Source organism: Stegostoma tigrinum, chromosome 37 (genome assembly GCF_030684315.1).
Source record: "Stegostoma tigrinum isolate sSteTig4 chromosome 37, sSteTig4.hap1, whole genome shotgun sequence".
NCBI lineage: Eukaryota > Metazoa > Chordata > Chondrichthyes > Orectolobiformes > Stegostomatidae > Stegostoma > Stegostoma tigrinum.
In genome coordinates, this window is record NC_081390.1 from 10,603,399 (window position 1) to 10,622,488 (window position 19,090).

A 19,090-nucleotide genomic window follows, 5' to 3' on the forward strand; every position below is an offset into this window, starting at 1 on the left:
GAAAACATTACATTTAATTCCGGTCCCAGAAGGAACACCCACTTCTTCTCACTGCTAAGTAAAAGCTGCATCTATTTCTCATTTCTGCCAAACATGGTATTGCAATGTTAATTAGCCTCTGAAAGCTTGCCTCTTTAAATTGACATTGCGTGATCCCTTGTGTAACTGGTTTTTGTGATAGAACCCTCTCTCCCACACCCCTGGATAGGATACAAAATAAAGCAATTCACCCAAAATGAATATTTGACCTCAATAAAACCAAAAGAACTGCAGATGCTGTAAATCAGGAACAAAAACAAAGTTGCTGGAAAAGCTCAGCAGGTCTGGCAGCATCTGTGGAGGAGAAAACAGAGTTAATGTTTCGAATCCAGTGACCCTTCCAGTTCTGGGAAGGGCCACCGGACCCAAAACATTAACTCTGATTGTTCCTTCACAAATGATGTCAGACCTGCTGAGCTTTTCCAGCAACTTTGTTTTTGTGTTTGACCTCTGTGGGTTGTGTCCATCATAATTTTTTGTAGCTCGATTATTTGATTGTGGCAATTCTTTGATGGGTTACGATCAGTCTTGGTTGAGTAACAAAGCTGTCATTCTCTGAATTTTTTTTTCTTTATTCATGAATGGGATGAGGGTGTCACTGACCAGGCAGCATTTATTGCCCATCCCTAATTGCCCAGAAGGTAGTCGAGAGTCAACATCAGTGCTATGGGTCTGGAGTCACATGTAGGCCTAGCCAGGTAAGACAGCAGCTTCCTTCCCTAAAGGACATTAGTGAACCAAATTAGTGGATCAAATAGAAGTTAATTCAACTTCCATGTCGAAAGCCAGAAACCCAAGCTGCTACTTCACTGCAGGTACTGAGGGAATGTTGCACAGTGGATGGGATATATTAAACCTAGGCACCACCTGATGTTGAAAGCATTTTGTAATCATTGCAGAATTTTGATTTACTTGGTCCCTCTTTAGTGCACAACTTCCACTCTGAACGAATGTTCCAATGTGACAGCGCTGCCCATTGGTGCATTCTTTGGAGTATCTCTGTCCTGCCATGCTAATGTCTGGAATTTGAGAAACATCACATGGATGAGGAAATATTTCTGATGTTCACTATTTAAATTTAAATCCATTTGCAATTTTCTAAAACTTGTGAACAGTGTAAAGACCCTTCAATTTTTTCTGCACTGCAATTCTTGAAGAGCCAAAGCAAATGGCAGGCCATGCAGGGAAAACTGATAATGCGTAGACAGCTGTCGGAGCTGGCAGAGTGGACAGCACAGTGACAAGATTTCATGCTAACCTGATCATGGCAGCCAATTAACTGAAGACTGTGACACCCGATCTACGTAATTTCCTTCGTCTATCCTAAACTTCAGCCCTCACTGTTCGGGTTGAGCTGTACTTTAACGGCTAATCACCTGTGAAATGGGATCATTTTACTCATAAAACCTGAACTTACCCACCCGGAGAAAACCGATGACAGGATTTGTCATCACAATATAATCATGACGGTGGTTCTTTAAATAGATAAATGCAGTCACTAGCTGGGTATTTGACTTTAACCGAGGTCATGCGCCATTACTGTATTTGCATTTTATTCACAACATTTTTGAATGATCGAATTGTGTCTCCACTCCTGAAGGCCTGCACTCAACCAACAGCCTGCAGGTAAAAGCAATCCAAATGTGGTTTCATCATGCATTAGGCTCAAAGAACTTTGACAAGTGATTAGACCGCACTGAGCATCATTGACAGGAATTGGAAGGAATGTTTTCGCCTACAACCAGGTGAGAAGGGGAGAAATCACTCCCTTCCTTTCAGCCTGCACGGTCAGCTCTCTGTTGAAGGGTCTATGCCCGAAACATCAGCTTTTGTGCTCCTGAGATGCTGCTTGGCCTGCTGTGTTCATCCAGCTCCACACTTTGTTATCTTGTCGATAGCAGCCTGTTTGTACATTCTGTATCTTCTTCAGATGAAGTTTTCAAGCTTGGTAAATGAAGGCAGTTGCAACATGTGAAGATTCTCCTGTAGGTCTAAATTAATCAGCACTGACCTATTCACACTCCCCAGGGGAGTGCCTGGTTGACTGCTTTCCTTCTCTCCAGGGAAATGTTAATTTCTAGTCAGACAGTTATTATTATGCTGGACCTTTATTCAGTATTCTTTCAATTTCGCACCAAATACTAAAGTATTTGTACCCAGGTGTCTTGTAACTAACACAGCACCGTAAGTGGTGACATTGCAAACTTTTCACTGTGTTCATTCAGCTGCACATGACAATAAAATTAATTCTAATTCTAATTCATCAGTTTCATGAAATTTGACCAATCAATGTGGGTTGGATTATCCTTGTGACCATTTTAAGCTGGCGTTTGTTCCCTTCTCAAAATTGTTTCTACCCATGAAGACCTAGGTATTAAATGGATGGAGGACTGGATAAAGTTGTGGCCATAGGATCTGCTCCTTTTTTGAGGTATTTTTAGTTTTGGAGCTGATTTCCTTGCATTCTAGGAGCAGCAATTACTGCTTCATAAGCTGTTATATTGTTTTGGATCTTTGTGGGAAAAATGGGATCAAAACAATGGTACCTTAAAAGGGAGGAAGAGAGACAAAGTGGTCACCACATGGGATGTGAAAAATGGAGAAATAATCCCGTACAATTGTCTGACACAGCAGTGAGCCTGCTCAGCTGATTGCAACTTTTTTACACAGAGGGTGGTGCGTGCATGGAATGAGCTGCCAGAAGAAGTGGTGGAGGCTGGTGCAATTATGACACTTAAAAGGCATCTGGATGGGGGTATGGATAAGAATGGCTTAGAGAGATATGGGTCAAATGCTGGCAAATAGGGCTAGATTTCCTGGTTGGCATGGACAAGTTTGACAAAAGGGTCTGTTTCTGTGCTGTATAGCTCTATGACTTTCTATGGCCTTTCCTCATCACTGACTTCATCCTCTTCCATGGCCATTGTCTTGAACTCTTTATAATCTTAGTTTCCTATTGATCTCAAACTGAGTTCTTTAATCCATAAGTCTTCCCCTCAAACTCTCTGTCTCTCTGAATCTAAACACTTATGCACCTTTTCATCCTTCCACTGCTCCAAAATGGGACAAGTGTCCAGAAATTTGGGCCCCACAATCCAGACCTTGCTCTATATCCCATACTTCTCCGGCTCCCTTGTTTTCTTAAATACCATCTCTTTAATGTGTTTTGGTTACCCTCCAAATATAGTTTTCTTTTGGTTCCAAATTTATTTTTCTTCTTCCATTTATGAAGCCCCTTGAGATTTTTGTTATGTTAAAGATGCAATTAAATATAAATTGATGCTGAAATGATATTCAAACTAGATCTGCAGCAGGACTATTTTAGTGAATACTTTGTAATGATCAGCTAAAACTAATTGGAAGTCTTCATTATTCTGAGGTAAGTTGTGATCTTACCTTAATGAGTGGCTTTGTCTGGATGGAGTGTCTGGAACAGAACAGCCATATTTTACCATAATGGATAGTCGCTGGCGCTTCATTATTTTGAGCTAATTATCTTAAAATCAGTTATAAGCCAAAAAGAAGTCTCTTACACAATATACACACTAAAGGAACCAGAAAAAATAACCAGGGATTAGACATAAACAGAAATTACTGGAAAAACTCAGCAGATCTGGCAGCATCTGTGGAGAGGAAGTACAGCTAATGTTTTGAGTCCAGTGACCCTTCTCTCCACAGATGCTGCCAGATCTGCTGAATTTTTCCACCAATTTCTGTTTAAATTGTTAATTGCCAGTGTCCCTAGTTCTTTGGGTTTTTTTTGGTTCAGAGCTTATACATTCCTGTGTAAGTAAATTTTCACTGTTGTGGTAGAACTCAGTATATACCAGACTCACTCACAAGCACTAAAATTTTATTTTCAAAGTGTTGAGTCTCATTTTTTTGGATATTAATAGTTGGACACTTTTTAAAAGCATTTTCTTTTTATTTTTTCTTGCTGTCTTTAAGATTATGAAATGATTTGATGCAGTAGATTGAAAGAATACAAGTCTGTTTATAGGGAAGAGTATAGGGTGCTCCAGTTTCCTCTCACTGTCAAAAGATGGGTAGATTGGGTGGATTGGCCATGCTAAATTACCCCAAAATGTCCAGAGATGTGCAGGCTAGGTGCCATGGGAAATGTGGGATTATGAGGGTAGGGTGGGGGATAATTGGGGGCTGGGTCTGTGTGGGATGCTTTTTGGAGGGCCAGTACAAACCAGATAGACGGAATGGCCTTTATCTGCATTCTAGGGATTATATACAACTGGGAACTCAAATCAGGACTTGGGAGAGTGAACATGAACAGGTTTCAAATAAACATACGATACAGAAAGTGATGGTCAGAGAGAATGCCTCTTTTTCTCTGAGTGCTCCGGTTTCCTCCCACAGCCCAAAGATGTGCAGGCTAGGTGGATTGGCCTTGGTAAATTGTCCCATAGTGTTCAGGGGTGTTTGGATTAGGTGGGTTAGATGTGGGAAATGCAGGGATAGGGGAATGGGTCTGGGTGGGATGCTCTTTGGATGGGTGGTGTGGGCTTGTTGAGTCAAATGGCCTGTTTTCACACTGTAGGGATTCTATGATTCTATGATAATTCTATGAATCCTACAGACCAGGACTCTAGCCCCATGTGGCCAGACATCACACAGCATCTTATGTACATGCTTAGCAGCTATCCTTTGAGTAAAGTTTTAATTAACTCTTTACTTTGTGCATGATAATTTGGTTTGAGTAGTTGCGTCATTAGAGGTGTGCCGGTGAGCTGCAGGTACCAGTTGTGATCCCAAAGAGAATCTGCTACGAGTGGCAAAGTGAGTCTAACTGGGGAAGAAGCTGTCCTTTGGGTGGAAAAGTGACAGGCAGCGGCCTGCAGCTTAAATCTGGCATTGGGAGGGCCACATTTTAAATAAATCTTTTCTTTGGCAGCCTCCAGCAATTCTTACAAGGCGAGCCGGGCACAATGTATGTGGCCCTGATCACACATTTGCTCAGGATAAGTCAAGTGCTGGTTTGGGTGTCGACCAACCTGTTTTCAACACTGGGAAGGTTCATTCTCTACAGTAGTGAGAGTCACACCCAGTTTCTAGCTGGAACATAGTCACAACAAGGCCCAATTCTTACTGTTAATCTTGCACGAGCACGAATACCCAGTCTCACCATTAGGGATTCTCAAGCCAACATTGGCTAAGCAACTGCAGAGGAGGAGGTGTCACAGCAGTTATGTTACTGAATCAAGAGTATAGAAGCCACCTAGCATTTTCTCAAGGGATGCTATTTATTCATTGCCATCACTGTTAACTTTCTACTTGATATCCGGATAACATTTTAATGCTATTTTACCTCCAATCACAGTGTTTTATTCTCACATTGGTAATGAAAGGAAAATAAAGCTAATTGAATCCAACAACGGCTCTAAGTACAAATAAACAAAGTTGATAAATATTATTCATTGATTTCATATCCTCCAGAATTAGAGTGAGCCATTGTTAACTAATGATACAAATAAGCGGAGTTAGAAGTTGACATGGAAACAATGAGAGCATTGTTTATTAGTGCCCTACTGATCAGCCTTACTATAGATTCGTAAAAAGTTTTAATCGTTTAATAATTTCTGCCAGTGATGACTGTGTCTACACTAAAGCCCTTACCTAAACATTACTCAGATTCCAGCAATGGGAAAAACTGCCAGTGATGACAAACATTTGGTGCTGTCTACTTTGTATTTGCTGCTAGATTATGGTCCATACGTTGAACCCTTAAAGGGAAATTTTAACCTAGTCTCCCCTCTGACCTTCCTTCAGCCCTCTTCTTGTCTTGCAGGATCTGGACAAGAGACAGATACAATGAAGCAAAGGAACTTGCCCAATGAAGAAGAATCAAATCAGAACCAAAAGAACTGCAGATGCTATAAACCAGGAACAGGAACTGAAGTTGCTGGAAAAGCTCAGCAGGTCTGGCAGCATCTGTGGAGAAAAAAAAATCAGAGTTAACGTTTCGGAACCGGGGTTCTGAGAAAGGGTCACCGGACCCGAAACGTTAACTCTGATTTTTTTCTTTACAGATGCTGCCAGACCTGCTGAGCTTTTCCAGCAACTTCTGTTTTTGTTCAAGAATCAGATCACATTGGGAAAGCTAATTCTGCTTCTTTCTCTGCAGATGCTGCTAGACCTGCTGAGTTTCTCTAACATTGTGTGTTGGTTTCAGATGTCCCATGCCAACCTGATCAAAACACTAATCAAGGACATCCAAAGCCACTGGGATTCTTTATTGAAAATACAGATCATTGGCAACACAGGGGCCTCCAAGGCCTGAGTGGGGAAACAGAGATTGACTTTCTCTTGAATGGAGGGTCTGAAGAAACCCAGCCAGGTAAGATTTCTTGAAACGGAGTAGGACAGACAGACATCTCCCAGGTTTCTAAGGCATCCCTCTCTGTTTTCTGTTTGTGCGTTCCTAATATCACTGAGGCATCCAGTGGAAAAATAAATTGAGTGGGAGTCAGGATGTAGAAAAAGTGGCTTGAGCAAGAAGCTGGGATTCATTACACACCTGAACATGGGCCGATTTGGAGATTCTAACTATGAAACAGTGGTCAGAAGAGAAGCTTATTTAACTTTCATTAATGAAGCTTTAAGAACTCGAATTGAGAGAAAATAATGAAATTTAAGCAACATAAGGTGAAAGAACACATTTTCCCAAATTGTTGTAGGCAACAATATCTATTACTTAAAGCTGACGTGTTTGTGCTGGAGGAGATTCAGTCATGCTTTGCTCTAGCTAGGTAAGGCACCTAGGAATGATATGCCTTGTCATTGCATCTTACCTGTTAACTCATTTTCATAAATGTGTTTTTTGATCATGTAAATCTTAATTAGGACAAATGAGACAACGAGAAATATTCCTATTCCAGCACCCAGTAAGGCATACTTGATTTCTGGAAAAGAGAAGATAGAATATAACTGATAAACATTGGAGAGGCTGCTCTATTACTGCAGCAATAATGTAACCTGATAGATTCACATTGGATAGGAAAATCTCGCATTCATGTCGCACCTTCAACAACTTCAGGATGCCCCAAAGTGCTTTGTATCAGCAAAATATTTTCAAAACATAATCACATTTGGAAATGTTGGAAATCAAACAGTGCACAGCAAGCTCCCACAAAAAAGCAATGTGTGACTGTTATTGTACATTAATAGTAGTTTTTCTGTGGAAATCATGCACTGCAGGGAAATTCATACAATCACTGCTGTGCTGAAGGTGGTCATTCAGCCCATTGAGTGTATACAAACCTGCTGAGAGCGTCCCACTGAAACCCAGACTTGTGTTTTATCCCCATAACTTCACTCCTCCATGGTTCATCGACCTAATCCACACATCCCCAAACACTATGGACAATTTAGCACTTAATAACCCGCACATCTTTGGACAGTGAGAGGAAACCTGTGCAGACACAGGGAGAATGTGCAAACACCACACAGAAAGTCACCCGAAGGTGGAATTGAAGTCAGGTCCCTAGTGCCTAGAGGCAGCGGTGCTAATCCCTGAGCCACTTGCCCCTGCCTTTGGACTGCAGTTAACCTTTTTTTAATTAATTCATGGGATGAGGGCGTTGCTGGGTAGGCAACATTTATTGCCCATCCCTAATTGCCCAGAGGGCAATTAAGAATCAACCACATTGCTGTGGGTGTGGAGTCACATGTAGATCAGACCAGGTAAGGATGGCAGTGTCCTTCCCTAAAATACATAAACCAGATGGGTTCTTCCCAACAATGGACAATGGATTCACGGTCATCATTAGATTCTTAATTCCAGATATTTTATTGAATTCAAATTCCACCATACGCCATGGTGGGATTCGAACCCAGGTCCCCAGAACATTATCTAGGCCTCTGGATTAACAGTCCAGTGATAACACCACTAGACCACCACCTCCCCTTTCCCAGTCTATATTTTCCCAGTCTTTACTCAGAGAGTAGTAAGGGAGTGGAACGCTTTGCCTGCAACGGTAGTAGATTTGCCAACTTTAGGTACATTTAAGTCATCATTGGATGAGCATATGGACGTACATGGAATAGTGTAGGTTAGATGGGCTTGAGATCGGTATGACAGGTCGGCACAACATTGAGGGCCGAAGGGCCTGTACGGTGCTGTAATGTTCTATGTTCTACGTTCTATGTTCTATATGACAGGAGCATATCAAAAATATATTTCTGCAATATTAAAACTACAAAATAGCAGTAAGACTTTTTGTGAAGTGTCAAGCCTCTGAAGCATAAGGTTGTGGCTACAAATCCCACTCCAGAAGCTTGGATGCAGGTTGACATCCACAGCAGGGCTGAGAGAGTGCTGCATTGTTGGAGGTGCCATTTTTCAAATGAGACATGAATCTCATATCCTGTATGGACTCTAAAAGAGGCATAAAAATTCTTACGGCAGACTTTGAAGAGCAGGGAATCCTCTCCATTCAGCTGGTCAATATTCCTCTCTCAATATCACTGACACAGATTTTCAAGTTGCCTTTTTTTGGGACACAGCATCACCTGGCAGGCAAGTTCCCAACTTATAGCAGTTATAGCAAATGGTTTCCGAAGTGAAGATATTGGCAAGAAGTTATGCCTGGAGGCCAGGATTAGATGCTAACATTGCTGCATTAGTGGGACAGTGCCCAGAGTGCCAACAAGGACCAACATAATCACCAGCAACTCCCCCACATTCATAGGGATGGTCGGGTAAACTCTGGGCTCAGTTACACATTGACTGTGCTGGTACTTTCATGCTCTCCACATTCCTGGTCATAAGTGGTTGGATGTGCATAAAAGTTTATTCAGCAAACTTAGGGATGACAATTGAGAAGCTGTGAGCATGGATCACAATACTGGGACTCGTGGAGGTGATGGTCACAGACAACAGGCCATCATTTACCAGCAGAGAACTTGAGCATTTCCTGAAGCCAAATGGCATTTGGTAAGTAAGGACAGCTCCATCCTAAGCATTGTCCAATGGAAAGAGCAGTGCAAACTTTGATGTCTTTAAGAAGCAGCCAATTGCTTCTCTTGATACCAAACTGTCCCAGTTCCCATTTGATTATAGGACCACCTCTCAGGCAACTACAGAGATAGCTCCAGAAAATTTGCTAATGGGGACAAGGCTCTGCATCAGGTTTACCTGACTATTCCTGGGCCGGGGGGAAGGGTGAACAGCATCAGGAACATCAACACCAGACACAGGACTCCCCTAAGTGAAAGAGATAGTTTTACCTCAAGTGGTGAAATTTGGTATTGAAGGCATGGGACAGGCCCTACATGGGTGGGAAGCATGGTCAACACTAGGTCAGGTCCTGCGACTTACAAAGTTCAGGTAGGAGAGGCAATCTCGTCACCAATGGGGCAGGAGCAAAGCATTCCCGGTCCCTCAGAATATCCAGCAAAGCTGTCAGAACCATAGGACTCCTCCCGTCTGCCTAGTTTCAAAGAAACTTCTGCGGATGACTTGGGAAAAGCAGATGCCACAGCCTCACCGTCATTACCGTCTGATGAAAGGGATGGATTTCAGCAAAGATGCTCTGGACACAGTCCAGGACATGCTGCCCATATCCGAGACAGAATCGGAGCAACCAGACTGGTACAAAAATGGCCCAGGAAAGGCTACAGGGCAAAGAACAGAATTACTTCCCAGGACTGAGAAGGGAAGGAATGTAGTGATTGGAATGAAGTCAGCCAGGTGGAAGTCATGGAGTATGCATTCCCTGATCGGACCAGGTTAAGAGCCCAAATCAGGGAGGCCTGGCTGACAGATATAAACAGGAGTGTCAGAGGTTCTGTTCACTCTGAGAGCTGGTTCTGAGCTAACTGGGTCAGTGTCAGATACTATGCACTTGTAAATAAAGGGTGACTTGGTGATGGAATACCAGCCACTTGCGGAGTTACTTCAGTAGGGGCCACCTAAAGGAACTGAGCCTACTGTTGCTGGTATTTTTACCTGCAGCAAGAGGGGTGGGGTAAGGGACGTATGTATGTGGCCAGCTGCCTGGTACATAGGTTCCCAAAGCAGGGGCCCACTGGATGTGAGACTTGTGTTGTAGGAAGACACTCCCTGTCCTTTGCATGAATGGCCCTCTCTCACTGATTATGACAAAACCTCACTGGTTCATGAGAAAAAAGGGCCAGTTACCATCATCTGTAGTTAATTGGCAGGCCCACCATCTCGACCAGTATCTTCCAACGCTCACAGCCTGAAGGGATAACTTTAACAAATTTTTCTTTATTCATTTGCTGTGGGTGTCACTGGCTAGGCCCACCCATAAGTATTCAAAGAGCAGTCAAAAATCAAACATATTGCAGTGGGGCTGGAGTCAAACGCAGGCCAGAAATACTGAGGGCAACTGATTTTGTTCCTGAAAGGAGATTAGTAAACCAGATGGGTTTTTACAAAAATTGACAGTGGTCGCATGGTCACTGTCAGACTAGCTTTTTCAAAAATTACAGATTTTTTACTGAGTTAATTTCCCCTTCAGGCATGGTGAGATTTGAGCACACATCCCCAAAAACACAGTCATCAGGGATGACTCGTCTCATTACATTAACAATATACCACCAGCACGCCTACATTGGTTCACTGCAGAATAGAAAGAACTTCTTCAAAAGGAAATAGGCACCAAATGCAGCAACATCACAGCTAATTGATCAGTGTCTGGGAAAGGAAAAGAGGCCAAATTTTGGATTGAACCACTTCACCGGAATGACACATTCAAGCTGAAGATGTATCTTTGACAGAGCAGAGAGAGTCATCTTCTGGAGCCAATTGACAGGCCCACCACCTGGACAAGTATCTAAGAGGCATCAACCCTAACTTCCACAATGAATCATGTTCTTCATTATGGACCAGGGTACAGAGTAGGCAGGGGTGTCATTCAGGTTGGAATGCCCTTTGAAAAAGGGGTGGCATGATGGCTCAGTGGTTAGCACTGCTGCCTTACAGCACCAGGGACCTGGGTTTGATTCCAGCCTCGGGGAATTGTCTGTGTGATCTCCTCCAGGTGCTCTGGTTTCCTACCACAGTCCAAAGCTGTGCAGGTTAGGTGGATTGCCTGTGCTAAATTGCCTGGAGTGCCCAGGGATGTGTAGGTTAGGTAGATTAGCCTTGGAAAAATGCAGGGATGTGGTACAGGGTTGGGTCTGGTCAGGATGTCCTTCATCAGAGGGTCAGTATGGACTCAATGGGCCAAATGGCCTGCTTCCACACTGTAAGGATTCTAACTTTGAGAGTGAATCGTATAATGACAAATGGAGTCAAGAGATCAGATACCAACAGTCATGAACATTTTGCATAGCTGTCTAATGTTGTCAGACAGTGGTGTCATACTGAACCCAGTCATGGGGATTATCAGAATCAGGTGTGAGAGAATGTACTTCCAGAAGTTGAACAGAACAATAATTCAATACCTATTTCGTCTTCATTCTTAGCTGCTCCATTTGCAGATGATCCTGTTGTGAAGTAGTCTGCAATCATAAAATGAATTCGAAAACATTTGTAAAAATACTCAAAAGAATAAGGCTACAACTCATCCGCTCAGTATATAATTATCCAGCTACTTCTTAGCAGTGCTAACAGCACATTCCTCTCATATGATAGCACGCTCACTCATTTTCACTTTGTAGCTACCCAGTAAATCGAGAGTATGGAACTCAGAGTGAGATGGACTTTAAGCCCCTGAAGTCACACTGCTTCATTTTGGCGTGTTAAATCTAGATTGCAAAGTCAAGGAGACTGTTGGACCATAGAGGCATACAGCTCGGTAACAGAGACTTTGGTCCAACCAGTCCATTCCCACCATCATCCAAACTAAACTAGTCCCACCTGGCTGTGCTAGGTCCATATCGCTCCAAACAATTCTTATTCACGTACTTATCCAAATGTCTTTTAAAGATTGTAACTGTACTCACATCACTATTTTCTCTTGAAGTTCATTTCCTACACAAACCACTCTCTGTGTAAAAACAAAAGCCTCTCATGTCTATTTAAATCTTTCTCCTCGCATCTTAAAAACTAAGTCCCCTTGTTTCAAAATCCCCCACCCTATGGAGATGACACCTGCAATTCACCTTATCTACACCCCTCATGATTCTATAACCCTCCATAAGGTCACCCGTCAACCTGCTACACTCCACTGGAAAAAAGTCGCAGCCTGTCCAGCCTCTCATAACTCAAACTTTCCACTTCTGGTAACAGGCAATATCTGCACTTAGTAAGAATATAAGCTTCTATTATTGCTCTCAAACACACTGTTGTTTATTGACTGTGTTGTACGGTATTACTGATGTATTGACATAGTGTGAAGTGTAGTCACTTGATTCTAGCTACCCTGGCATCAGCGAGTCGCATTGAGATTAGTAACAAGAAGATTCTGGGCATTGCTGCTGAGATGGTCATGAGGAGAGAGGAGAGTAGGAACATTTCTCTGACATTAAGAGGGATTCTAGACCAGGTTTCAAAGCTGACCAAATCTTCCAATGGAGTGCTGGCATTTTAGAAACATGGTTTCAGACAAGAACAAAGTTAAACCAAATGCAGTGATATAACGGTATTTTAGATAGCCTCAGGTGTAATGCAAGCTCAGGTATGTTCTCAGATGAGACCTTTTTTGACTCTTGCCACTCCTGCTGGTAATAATGTGGTTGTAATACAGCTGTGGGTTGGTTAGCTTAGTTGATCAACAACATGGGTTCAATTCCCACACCAGCTGAGGTTATCATGAGGATTCTGCCTTCTCTATCTTTTCGCTTGCATGTGGCCTGGTAACCCTCAGATTAAACTCACCACCAATGATCTCTCTCTAATGAGAGAGCAGCCCAATGGTAGTCTGGGACTATGGCAACTTTGTAAAGTAGCCGGCACAATCTGTGGTCTGGACGATTGTAATGTCAGATAAGATCTGGGATATCTCAGGTAGAACACTACCATCAACCAACCTTAATGGTATTAATCAAATTACTGATACCATGCGGAGAGATACCCATCTTCAGCAGTTAAGTAGAGCATTTTCTTGAGAAATGGATAAGTTTATTCCATGCTACTTAATAACTAGATGAGTGACATCGAAGATACACAATTCTCCTTTTTGCAAGACATCAGGATCACCTTAAGAATAAGTGCACATGGACAACTTTAGCTACATGCAGCAAACACAAAGATCAACGTCTCAGGAACTGATGAAGACACGAGAGACCTTGTAAAACACTGCTTAGTGCCTCCTAGTCCTTTACACCTTCATGGGTGTTGCTTTTCCTCTGTTGTCAGTTAAGTCCATCAGTCCTGTCTTATGCAACAAGGTTACCCACAAGGTACACTGAGAGCAGGCTATAGGATCATTTTGTTGCACATGAAAAACATTTAGGCTCTGGAATGGATAAATCCTGGTTAAATTTGAGTGCAATTATTATGACTGAATGGGGATTAATTGCTTGCCTGAGGACTGAAGGACTCGTTATTTGGATTGAATGTGCAAATACATAGCGATTTGAATAAAACATTATTTTACTCAGGATTTAAGTGCAAGAAGTTTTGAGACACGCCTGTGTAACTCCAAGCCACTTGGAATTATATCAAACGTCGAAGTGCTCAATTTGGTGAAAGCTGAGAGATATTGGATGAACCTCTCAATATACTTAACAAACAGCTAAGAAAGAATGGCTAGGTTTGAGTTAATAAAATTCAGATAAATGTGAGATGTTGCATTTTGGTAATACAAACACAGCCAGGACTTTTCCAATTAAAAGTAGTGCCATGGGTAGTGTCATAGAACACAGAGACCAAGGGGTTCAGGCACATTATTCTTTGATTAAAAAAAATCACATGTAGACAGGGCATAAAGGCATTTGGCATGCTTGCCTTCATTGATCAGGCCTTTGAGTATAGCAGTTGGAAAGTCTTGTTAAGGCTGTACAGGATGTCAGCGAAGTCTCTTCTGGAATACCGTGTCCAGTTCGGGTTGGCCTTCTACAGGAAAAATATTATTACGTTGGGAAGAGTTAAGAAAAGATTTGCCAGGATGTTGCCAGGAATGCAAGATTTTAATTATGGGGAGAGGCTGGATAGGCTGGGATTTTTTTCACTGGGATGTGGGAGGTTGAGGGGTGACCTTATAGAGGTTTATAAAACCATCAGGGATACAGATAAGATGAATTGTAGGAGTCGTTTCCCTCAGGTGGGAATTTCAAGACTAGCGGACATATTTTTAAGGTGCAAGGAGAAACATTTTAAAAAAGGTATGGGTGCAATTTTTTTCACACAGTGTTTTGTGTGTGGAATGAACTTCTAGAGGAAGTGGTGAATGTGGGCAGAGTTACAACTTTAAAAAGACTTTAAACCAGTAGATGAATCAGAAAAGTTTGGAGGAATAAAGGCCAATTGCAGGCAGGTGGGACTAGTTTAGTTTGGGATTATAGTCGGCATGGACTGGACGGGCCAAAGGGTCTATTTCTGGAGCATATAACTCCCTGATTTTAAGAAATTGATTGTAGGCAGCAGAGCAGATAGAAATTCAAATAATGAAGGGACTGAAGCACCAGAAAGGTCCAGAGGGTTTGCAGCACACAGACATAAAATGACAGCAAAACTATCAGACAGATTATAACAAGGTATACTTTTAATTCTCTCTCACCCGCTATTAGCATATTTGCCTCAGTTTTCTCTTTGGATCCACAGCTCGTTATGTGGATAAGACGGGCTGCAGGAAATTTTGCAGCAGCACTTCCTTATACCAGTCCTCAGCTAACTTCCTGTTTAATAGTCAGTACTTCTTAACTCTTTCCCATCTATAGTAGGATGTCAAGTAGAAACTAACAGAATTTGATTCATTCCAAATTGAAAGAAACTTCTTCCATTTTAAAACTGAACCACAACAGTGACTGTTTCAAATTATAAAGGGAATCCATCAAATGAAACCATCCATAGCACAGGAGACTACTTGCCTATTTGCCTGCCTCTCTTTTGTTGTATGTTCATGCTCAGATCTCCTTGGGAAGCCTTACAAAATCTGCGCACAAACTGAGAACTATTGACTTGCATTAACAACCCTGGGAGTTACTTTTCAAATGAAGTTTCCTTTAAAGTCTTATTTTGCTTTGTTTTGTTTTGTCACAGTGGGTCTGTAGCGCCTCTCTTAAGTCAGACACTAATTGGTTGATTGACAGAAAAGGTACTTGTCCCGTTTTTCTGAAGAGGGATCTAGGCCCGAAATGTCAGCCTTCTTGCTCCTCTGATGCTGCTTGGCCTGCTGTGTTCATCCAGCTCTACACCTTGTTATCTCAGATTCTCCAGCACCTATAGCTCCTACTATCTCTTGTCCCATTACACTTCTGCTGTCTCTCTGGAGAGACTTTCGATTCAGAAGCATGGTCCCACCATGCATCTGTACCCATTTACAAATAGCCACGCTCCTTGATTACAATAAGCTAATGGCAAACGGTTGACTGGAAGAATGAGGAGAATTTCTTGACCACAGCGAGTAGTTGCCGTCATGTTGGTGATAATAGTTTAATAATTAATAACTTATAAGGGATTGACTGGCACTTTTTCACTTGTGGGTGTCACCAGCTGGACATTTATCATAGAATCCCTAGTGTGTGGGATGCACGCCATTCGGCTCATTTAATCCACACGGCCTCTCAAGTATTCCAAACCCACGCTATCCCAGTAACCCTGCATTTCCCATGGCTAACCCACTGAGCCTGCATATCTTCGGACACTAGGGACAATTTAGCATGGCCAGTCTATCTAACCTGTACATTTTTGGACTGTGTGAGATAAACCAGAGCACCCTGAGGAAACCCACACAGACACAGGGAGAATGCACAAATTCCACACAGACAGACGTCCCAGGGTGGAATCGAACCCAGGTCCCTGATGCTGTGAGGCAGCAGTTCTAATCGCTGAGCCACTGTGCCACCCATTTATTGCTGTCCCTAGTTGCCCTTGAAAAGGTTGTGATGAGCTGCCTTCTTGCACCACCTTCTTTAAAGCACATTACAAATTATGACGTGGATGTTAGAGGAAAACAACTTATTTCTGTGTATGCAGCTTTTAGACCATAAAGTAACTGCTGGGCAGAGCTTAACAATATTTCACCATCTTCTCTGTCAGGGCAAACCAATGACTCATTCATACATCATTTGCAACTGATTCTTTAAAATCACCTCTCATTTCGAGTCTGTGTGAAGGTATGTGGTGATTTTAATTCCCCCATGTTTTGATAGTTAATAAATTTACTCTTTTATAAATTCAATACAATCAGGTTAAATTGGCTCCTTTTAAACCATAAATTCATAGGAATTAGGAAAGATATCTATGAAGAAAGAGACCCTTTGTTTTAATGTAATCTTGTTGCACCAATCAGAGGGTGGATGGTTAAATAAAAAGTGGGAGCTTTCTCCCTCCAGCCTAGATTATAATGAATTGGGGACCTTCACCCTGGGGACTGATTGTAATGTCTCTCTCTCAGTCTACCCTCCATGATTAACCAAGTGATGGAAGGCATTGTCAACAGTGCTATGAAGCAAAGAAATGACATTCTCACTGATGCTCACTTTGGGTTCTGTGAAGACTACTCAGCTCCAGATCTCATTACACACTTGGTTGAAGCATGGACAAAGGAGCTGAAGGTGAGGCAAGAAAGACTGCCCTTTACACCAAGGCAACATTTGACCAAGAGTGGCATCTGGACTTCCTCATGGTAGTGCCCTTGGCAGATCCATCTTCAACTGCTTCATCAATAGCCTTCCTTCCGTTGGAAAGTCAGAAGTGGGGATGTATGCTGTAAGGCCAAAGGACTATAAGACATAGGACCAGAAATTAGGCCATTCGGCTCATTGAGTCTGCTCGTCCATTCGATCATGGTTGATAGGTTTCTCAACCCCATTCTCCTGCTTTCTCTCTGTAAACCTTGACCTCCTTAACAATCAAGAACTTATCTACCTCTGTCCTAAATATACTCAATGACCTGGCCTCCACAGCATTCTGTGACAATGAATTCCATAGATTGACCATTCTCTGGCTGAAGAAGCTTCTCCTCATTTCTGGTCTAAAGGGTCTTCCCTTTACTCTTAGGCTGTGCGCTCAGGTCCTTGTCTCTCCTGTCAAAGGGAACATCTTCGCAATGTCCACTCTGTCCAAGCCATTCAGTATTCTGTAAGTTTCAATTAGATGCCCCCTCATCCTTTTAACATCCATAGACAATAGAACCAGAGTCCTCAAATGTTCAGCATATGTTAAGCCTTTCATTCCTGGGAAAACTTTTTGTTTCTTTTTACAATACTGACAGCTTTATTATTAAAAAAATAGTGTTTTTGGTAGAATATAATCAGTCTATATCTTCTACAAAATTACGTAATATGTAAACACAGACTGCTTAGAGAATTATGTACTGTCATCAAATCAGTACAATATAGTTAAAATTTAGTAGGTAAGGAATTAACTGATAGAGTAATGTATGGCACTGCGTTGAATTTTGGGGCTAGACATATGGACCACAAATCTCTTCTTGTTTTCTAAGTTCCTAAGAAGGTTATATATAAGTTGTTCTAATTTCACTTACATCAGATTCAGGCTAACGAACTGAGTCCATCCAATAGCAGGAATTCTTATTGACAAAGAAGATATAAAAATTCTGTACTCAGAAATCCCATTGCTAATCTCCTAAATTTATTCATACCCATTAATTTGTGGGTGAGGAGAAGTATGACAGTCTAGTTGCATGTATGCATTATTACACGTGGTAAACTAAGTCAAGCTATAATTGAACTAAACATTTCCCACTCTTAAAAAAAATCAAAAAACTGTGGATGCTGGAAAGTGTTCCATCACAGTCCTGATTAGTTCCTTGTGGATGATAGACAGCATCAGAGAGGTAGCAGGTCTGAAACAAAACCAGGTGGTTGCACAATGTTCAGCACCATTTGTAACTCCTCAGATACTGAAATCTTTATTTATATGTATCAATACCTGGGCAATATCCAGGTTTGGGCTTACAAGTGCAAGTACATTTGCACCAAACAAGTGCCAGACAATGGCCATCTCCAGCAAGAGAGAATCTTGGTATTGTCCCTGGACATTCAATGGGATTATCATCATTGAATCCCCCATGTTAATGTCCTGGGGTTACCATTGAACAGAAATGAACAGGACCAGACATTTAAATACTGTGGATGCAAGATCAGGTATGATGCCAGGAATTCTGTGGTAGGAACTTACCTCCTGTGTCTCTGATGCTGCCCATCATCCACAAGGCACTAGTCAGGACTGTGATGGAACACTGTCCCACATGCCTGGTTGGGTGCAGCTCCCACCTACTCACAAAACTCCAGGATAAAGCAAGCTACATCCATGAACCACCTACATTACTCACAGCCTTCAGCACTGGCAAACAATGACAGCAGTCTGGTTTGCAAGAGATCACATTTTGTGGGATTATAAACTGAAATTAATCTTAGACCACTATAACTAAAATACTAGGAAAATTCTGTAACTTGAAAAATAAACATTGCATATTATTTGAGCTGCTAAATAAAAAGTTGTTTTTTGGAAGCAGTAAGAGGGAGAATTCAAGACGAAGCAAAATTGAGAATTTTTTAAGGTGTGGACCTTCTGCCTGGCAACAGCCCTCTGATTGGTTCAGAGTATTAAAATGCTTTAAGTGCGAAGAGCAGCAGGGAATATACGAACAGTCCAGAACCTGCAAATAGACATCATCTACCTCTATCTTTCTCTTCCCACCCCGATGTGACGAAAAGACAGGAAAACCAAGAACACATAAAAGAAGGAATGAATGCAAGAAAAGTTCATCTGATGGACCTTTAAATCAAAAGATGATTATCACTCTACAGATAATAATGTATTATCATTGCAAAACTCAAAACGAATTTGGGAAAATTAATCTTCTACTTTGTGGCTTAAATGCTCAAGTTTTGCAATTCTGTTTGCCCTCTCTATATTGAATTTCCACTCATAGTATATGTCTCAAACTGTTTGTCCTTTGTCTGTCTTAATTACGATTAAGTGTGCATGTGATCAGAA

At 41.8% G+C, this 19,090-nt stretch overlaps 1 protein-coding gene across 2 annotated transcripts in view; it reads right to left on the reverse strand.

Moving 5' to 3' along the window:
* Positions 1-19,090, reverse strand: part of LOC125467424 (transmembrane protein 273-like) — a 53,770-nt gene that overhangs the window by 5,684 nt on the left and 28,996 nt on the right. Inside the window, exons 1-4 of one of the 2 annotated variants that reach the window (XM_048563231.2) lie at positions 14,682-14,784; positions 11,464-11,520; positions 6,843-6,953; positions 3,436-3,466 (exon numbers count right to left, since the gene is read on the reverse strand). In XM_048563231.2, the coding sequence (XP_048419188.1) occupies positions 3,436-3,466; positions 6,843-6,953; positions 11,464-11,520; positions 14,682-14,694 (212 nt within the window). In that variant the 5' untranslated portion in view covers positions 14,695-14,784. Of the gene's footprint in view, positions 1-3,435; positions 3,467-6,842; positions 6,954-11,463; positions 11,521-14,681; positions 14,785-19,090 lie in introns of those variants that run through there. The other variant, XM_048563230.2, reaches the window with a different exon arrangement.